The sequence below is a fragment of the Haemaphysalis longicornis genome, unplaced genomic scaffold (genome assembly GCF_048455015.1).
Source record: "Haemaphysalis longicornis isolate Haplotype H1 unplaced genomic scaffold, Haemaphysalis longicornis Haplotype H1 scaffold_14, whole genome shotgun sequence".
In the NCBI taxonomy this organism is placed as follows: Eukaryota; Metazoa; Arthropoda; class Arachnida; order Ixodida; family Ixodidae; genus Haemaphysalis; species Haemaphysalis longicornis.
In genome coordinates, this window is record NW_027526245.1 from 37,900,537 (window position 1) to 37,907,867 (window position 7,331).

At 53.4% G+C, this 7,331-nt stretch overlaps 1 protein-coding gene across 1 annotated transcript in view; it reads right to left on the minus strand.

Moving 5' to 3' along the window:
* The window catches only part of LOC144164852 (uncharacterized), a 7,794-nt gene extending 5,424 nt beyond the window's left edge, over positions 1–2,370 (minus strand). The window contains exon 1 of the mRNA XM_077695103.1: positions 1,571–2,370. Coding sequence (XP_077551229.1) covers positions 1,571–2,370 — 800 coding nt within the window. The remainder of the gene's footprint in view (positions 1–1,570) is intronic.
* Positions 2,371–7,331: the final 4,961 nt, after the last annotated feature.

Consider the following 7,331-nt stretch of genomic DNA (forward strand, 5'->3'; position numbering starts at 1 on the left):
TGCGGTGCCACGGTTCACGGGCTACGATGACCCCAAGACCGTGGCGGACTTCCTGAGCGATCTCAGTGTTTACAAGACGGCGTCGGGTGCTTCGGACGAGTTCGTGTTGACCCGTGTCCTGCCGGTTGCCCTGGAGGCATCGGCTGGTCGTTGGTGGCGCCTCCAGACCCCGTTCGCGTCCTGGGCTGACTTCGAGGCACGCTTCCGCGAGGAGTTCTTGCCTCCCGACTACGACTACCGCATACGCCGTGAGTTGGAGGCACGTACACAGCACCCGCGCGAAGGCTTGCTCGAATACATTCGAGCTATCCAGGAGCTCTTCAAGCGAGCTATCCCGGGTGCGTCTGACGCGGAAATGGTAAAGCACGTCTTGCGGTGTTGCCATCCGCGCTTCCGACCTTTCCTGCACGGTCGTGATTACTCCAGTTTGGAGGAGATGGCGCGAGCAATCGAGGACGCTCTGATATCAGAGCTGAGTTATGTACCCCCTCCGCCAGTAGGGGAGGCACTTGAGCCAGCTTGCGCATGGAGAGACACCTATGAGACTTCGCCACAGCGAAGTCCACAGCCGCGTACGGCAGCGGCGGGCTTGAATTCCCCCCGTGCACGAGGTCCTTCTGCCCTTGGCGACAGGCAGTTGGAGCGCGGAAGACCACTAGATGGTGCAGCCCACGGCGGGAACTCCCCGCAGCGGTTAGAACCAGGGTTCCTGCGTTGGGAAAACAGGCCCTCTTTAATGGCAGGATCACCGCTCCCCGACCCGAGTCTCTCCCTTGGGGGTCGGCAACGAAATCCTCTGAACTCCAGAGGTCCTTCTCGTCCGGTCGTCGAGACGGGAGGGTCGCGGCGCTACACGCCAAATGGAAATCAAGCTGGTGGCTGTTACCAATGTGGACAGCCGGGACACATCCGTCGTGAGTGTCCGCGTGTGATGGCTGGTCGCCGAAATACAAATAGCCATCGAGATGAAGGAATGCAGCCCGAGGCAATGATGGTGACTAACCCATCACTGAGTGGCCCAGAATTGGCTGGTGGCGAGGACTGGTTCCTATTACCCACTGCTTGCCGTGTTGAAGCACGCACACAGCCCATAGCACCACATCTTTCTGTTCACGTTCTTGGACCTCAGCGCCTGTGTCGACAAGGAAACCCAGTCCAGTGGTTTTGTCCGTCACAAAAACAAGCGGCTTACTTTGTAACCGACACCACTCGCCGCCTCTAGTGGTGTGGCGACCCGCCGCGGTGGCTCAGTGGCTAAGGCGTTGCGCTACTGAGCACGAGGTCGCGGGTTCGATTCCCGGCCGCGGCGGCCGCTTTTCTGATGGAGGCGAAAAGCAAAAACGCCCGTGTGTACGAGATTTTGGCGCACGTTAAAGATCCCCAGGTGGTCAAAATTAATCCGGAGCCCTCCACAACGGCGCGCCTCATCGCCTGCGCTGCGTCGGCGCGTTAAACCCTACAATCAATCGATCAATAGTGGTGCGCCGGAGAGTTTCCCTGAAAGGTGCAGGGGGTTGTACACTTCCGCGCTGCTTTTCCAAAGTTGCGATGATACCAGCATACGCCTTGCCTTGAAGGCGACGGCGAACGGCGGCCCGAGAAGGAGCGGCCCCGCGGGGGAGAGCGTTGGCGCTGAGCTGAGAGAGCGGCGATCTGATCTGATAGCTTGGTGATCTCCACACGGAATTCCTCACGCAGGCTCTGCAGCGCAGGTGGACACGGCGTTGTGGGTGCTGCTTTAGTGGGCCCGGAACGTTCCGGGAGTGATAAGTTCAACACGGGGCGTTCGACAGGAGTGGAAACGTCCATGACGGAGTCGGCAAGTTGGGCCAGCTGAGAAATGGATAAACCTTTCGCGGTAGCCAGCACCATGCGGACGGAGGTGGACAGGCGTTGAAGAAAAAGCTCTCGAATCAAAGCTTGATGGAACGTGGCTTCCTTTTCTCCAAGGAGCTGTTGAAGGCGACGCAGTAGCTGTGAGGGTTTGCGATCACCGAGTTGTTCAGATTGTAGAAGCTGCAACCGTCGCTGTTCCGACATTGTCGTTCGCTTGATGAGTTCACTCGTCAGGGTGTCAAACGGGGCGGTCGCCGGCAGTGAAACAATCAGGTCGCGAAGCTCGGTTGCCATCTCAGGAGGCAGCGCAGACACGAGGTGATTGAATTTCTGGTTCTGCGAAGTGATGCGAGCAATGGCGAACCAGCTGTTTACCTGGGCGAGCCAGAGCTGTGGGTTCTCAGGCCAGTACTGGGGAAGCTTCAGCGAAAGTGCAGACACGTCACCCTGAGCTGTGGAGGATGTTCGATGGCTGTCATCTGCAGCGGTGGCTCCAAGCTGGGCATCCAAAGCGGTTTGATTGTCGGCTGCCATGTCCGATGTCCGTGGTCACCAATTCTGTGGCAACACGAGGAAATAAAAACGTCGGGCCACAGAACAACACATATATTATGACACACGTCAGCAGCTGACGGGCCAGCGGCAGGTATGCCTGGCCGAACGCTCCGAGTTGCCCGGGAGCACTGCCTGCTCTCGCCACGAGGCTCGCGCAGTGAGCCCCAGAGTGGTGCTTCGTCGTCTTCGTCTTCTTTGATGCTGCTACAGTGTGTTTACCTTGGGATGAGCGCGACGGTACATGAACAGCATGAGAGGAGAGCGGGAAAGCAAAGGGGGGCATTTTCTTGGCAAATGTCTACAAAGACAATCGGCTTTTGACGACATTTGCAACGAAAGGAGCAGATACGCGGCCAATTTTGTGTTGTAATTTTATATTGTAATTTCCAATTCAGCGATCTTTTGGTGGAGGACCCTGTAGCGTATGTTGCGCCGCCATCTCTTTTGCACGCTGCGGTAGGCCATCCATAGATGCTGCAGGCGAAAGACCACTCTTTCTGACGGTACTTAGGGATCAATTTTGCTAATGGCCGCTTTAGCATCCTTAATTAACTCTTGCGTTCAGCTCCCTAAATCCATTTGCTCTGAGGGGTCTTCGGGTGTTTGCTGATCTCTGATTATGCGAAATTTGTCCCAGTCCGTGATGTGGGTGTGTCTGATCGGAGCTGTGTATTGTTTCACGGATAGGATGCCAGACTGGATAATGTAGTGGTCACTACCCAGCGTATGCTCCGTGCACGTCCATTGCATTTGCGAGATTCGGGCAGATAGCGTGACGTCTGGGGAGGTGTCTCTTTGCACGCTAGTGCCGATTCTGGTGGTCATGTACGGGTCAGACTCAGGAGTGAGGTGACACTTCTGAATCTGCTCCCATAGTAGGATTCCCTTTCTGGTCGTATATCAGTAGCCCCAAGACGTGTGAGGAGCGTTGAAGTCCCTAACTATTAAGAGAGGATTGCGCGCTGCTTTCTGTTTAGCCGCCTCGAGCAGGGAGCCGAATCTGTGATGCTGAGCTCGAGGACTGCTCTAAACATTCAAGATAAAAATACTGCAGTTCGCTTTACTGTGGGGTATGACTTATATAATGTTGTACGGAATTCCCGTTTACGCTAGCTGCACAAGCTCCGCAGTGAGATTACGTTGAACCAAGGCAGCAGTTAGGTCTGAATCAGAGCTCTGGAAACTTTTGGAACCTGGCAATTTGAATATTGTGCCTGCCTCTTGGATGGCTATGATATCAGGAATTTTAGATTGGGATTGGACATGAAGCAGAAGGGCGTCCCTTTTCCTTCTGTACCCTCAGCATTTCCACTGCCAAACTCGAGGAGTGCTAGAAATCTTGTGCAGCGCCATCAGGGAGATCAGGGACAGGTTGCGAGATTGCGTGAGGGGCCATTATTACACCCATGGTAACCGTTAGCTTAGCGACCTCTGCTTTCAAAGCATCTACCATTGCTCGCATAGACGCTTTGTTGTTTAGGAGGGTTTGATGGAAATGGGTACATGCTGCTTTTTGTTCCACGAGGGCGCGCTGGCAAGTGCGCTTGACAGTTACGAGTCTGTCTTCGCAGAATGGCATACTCTCGCCCGACGGCTCTGACCCCTGTGTTGCACATCTTTTAGGGGGCGGAGGGGTTGAGGATGATTGTGGGGTTGAGGTAAGGGGGGCTTGATTGACCTGCTCGGCTGGCAATTTGGCAGCACGCTTAAGAGCCTGGTTTTCTTCCCTGAGCTTTTCGTTCTTCATGTGAAGCTGAGTCAGTTCTCTGCAAATCTTTCTCAGCTCGTTTACGAACGTTTCTGGAATTGGCGGGGGAGGCAGGAGAGAGTGCAGCGAGCCAGCAAGAGGGAGTCGTTGGGTGCTCACCTTTGCTGTTGGGTTGAGAAAGCGAGATGTCTGGTCTGGCTTGCTCTTCTGGGCTTGTTTGCTTGATCTTCCTGCGGAAGATGTATTTGAGGCCTGTTTAGGTCCCTGTTAGTTCCTCACTGTGGAAGGCAGACTGTTTGCGGCCACTTGTGCGTACGTGGGTGATTGCCTTCGCGGTTGGAAACGGCAAGAGCAGTAAGCGGAGCCAGTGAGATGGGCTCCTTCACACACTATACACGTCGGAACGCACGGACGATTGTCTATAAGATCTATCAGCCCACACAGTGAGCAGCGTGGCTGTGGCTGGTTTTCAGGGCAGACCTATTGGCGGTGGCCAGTACGCCAGCATGGTGTACGGGCTTCCGTCTTTCGTTTGAATGGCTTGCATCGGTAAGTAGCTGCGCGGTACCAAACCCAGAAAGGCACCTTCGTTACTTCGAAGAGGATTTGGACGATGTTCGAGGTATCGAGCCTTCTTGCCTCAAGAATTCCTATGTCGGGTTTGTAGTGCGTAAGGCTATGGAGAATTTGCTCAGCCGTGTCTGTGCTGGGGATGTTGAAGATGATGCCGAGCGGAGTGTTTGCTGTGGTTGAAACATGCGCTGCGACCGGATACTGCTGCCCGTTGAGTTCGATGTCAGTGACCCTGGTGTGTCTCTTGGCACGTTCTTCATCGGGAGTACTGACGATGATGAAGTTCGCTTTCGGTTGTATCCGGACGTGGTCTGTGTCGTTGGTCGTTAAGCATGCGGCCTTCATTATGAGGTCTGCCAACGTGGCAGCGGGTACCAATATAAGAGCCAGTCCACCTGTAGTCTTGAGAACGATCTTGATATCCGCCTCTGGCAGCGGTATAATGGGAGGATTACTTGGTTTCTGCTTGCGGCGTCTTCGCTCCGACGTGCCTCTGCTACCGGCGGTCGTTGCGGGTGAGCCTTTGTCGGGAACTACGACGAGATCTCTAGACGTTTTATTTTGCATTTTGCGCCGGGTGGTGAGCCAGCCGGGCTGTTCTAATTCCACCGGGCTGGTATTTTCGCCTTCCATCCTACTTTCCATCGCTGAAGGCTTCGGGAGACTATGGTAGCGCACATCGGGTGCTCACCTTGTTGGTAGGCTTAGCTGCACATCGGCGTGGTGGGCTTAGCACAACGAGCTGCAGGTACGCGTGACTTAGAGTTAGTGAAGCAAAGATGAGCGATTTTTTTCGCACATGAAGCACACAAGATGATCCTATGGATGTGAATGACCTCTGGAGAACAAAACTTTCTCAGTCCATGGGCACATTTAGCAGAAATCGAAGCGAAAATACGGAGCCGGTATGAAGAGCGTTTTCACATTGTATCCCCCCCCCCACCCTGCAGTCATCGCACTGTAACAGCGCAACTTTTTCACCAACTCCACGGAGGGCCTCCCCAATGTGGTATTAGCAAACAGTACACCAGTATGCTCGGTTCGGCGATTTGCTTAAGATTCATTTTGTTGAAAACAGACAGTTAACAGGTAGGGGTGCGAATGGCCCCACGGGCCCTGGAAGCCCTATTTCTTTTCGACCCCGTCTATTGACGCGCTGGGTTCAATGGGCTCGTAAATTTTCCTGTACTTACAATCGTCCGTAACCCCTTATCGGCCGTTGAACGTATCACACCGCCAAGAGGCTACGCTCTTATTCTAGCAGAACTTCTCTCCCTGTCATTGAATCGCAGTCCACCATTTCATCCGTATGCAGTTACTGTCATCCACCCGTAAAGACAAGAGCATGCAGATCCTCGTCCATAAAGGTATCCTCACTATTGGTCACATCCGGTTCCTTGTCATATTCTGGCAAGGCAATGCTTCCACCCACCATGGAGATGTTCATACCCAATGTGTCGAGGTTCACTCCTGGATAAAGCAAATCATGTGTTCAGCCTCCTGTTTGCCAGTCATTCCAGAATACCCACCTGAACTGGCACCTATCACTGCTTCTCCGTATCGTCGATTTTATCTCCCATTGACTAAACGAAGCCTAGGCTCTGATAAATAAGTATTCCAATTGTTCCTCCAAGACTGTTACTATGATTCCACAACAGGGTCACTCGCCTAAGTGGAATGCTGTCGCATGGCAGAAAATCAGGATGGATAGACGATGTTGTCCAAGTTTACCGTATGCACACTAATGTGGTGGCCAACTCATACCTGTAAGAAGTACACCTCAAACTGTCCAGTCTCGGAATGTCACCGAAGCACCACTAAACGATTGAAAAGCCCGCTACATAATCGAAAGCCCTGTCTCCACATCAGAGCGTCAAATCAAAAAGTCACTGAACATGTCAACCACATCACAAAACGATATTGCCTCCGCCTATTTGATGCCCTCCGAGGCAATCTTAAAACACAACGCACCTGGCGATTGCTCTGGCAACTAACTGACTCCCCGCCGAGCAAGTGCATGCCACATCGGGCAATGACGCGCACAATTCACACCTTGCTAGGCCACGCGGTGATTTCTTTCAAGCCCTCGCGGGGAAATACCCCCATACGTCCAATCAGTGCGTACCTTCCTTTACACCGGGACTGCTAACCAAAAACGAAACAAAGTTTCAGCTGTACGACAATCTTAGGCTTGGATTGCTGCTAGTCCGGAAGAAAGCATCATCATCTGTATACTTGAAATGGGGCACCAGAAAAGTCCAACTATATTAAGAAGGCCTTCTGGTACAGAAACTGCAATCCCTCGCCAGAGGAGGATATCGCCACCCTGGTGTAGTAGTAGGCCCCAATATCTCACGAATGATGAAAGCAACTCTCGGCCCTCAGTACGGAGCAGCTGTATAGAACCTGACCATGGTGGTGGTCAGGCCAGCGATACAGCAGAGGGTGCTGAAAATATGGCAAGTCCGGAGAGGCCTCCTCCAGAACCTCCACTTGGCGACGACCAACGCTCTGCAACACGCAACGCCACCCACCGAATTCTGCGTAGTGACAGAAGCTTTGTTCTGCTGCTCGAGGAGCTCCTGGACATTAAGTGGGATATCATAGGATTCATCGGGGCGGAAGAAAAGGCTTGGTGGAGTTGAGTACCGGGCTTATT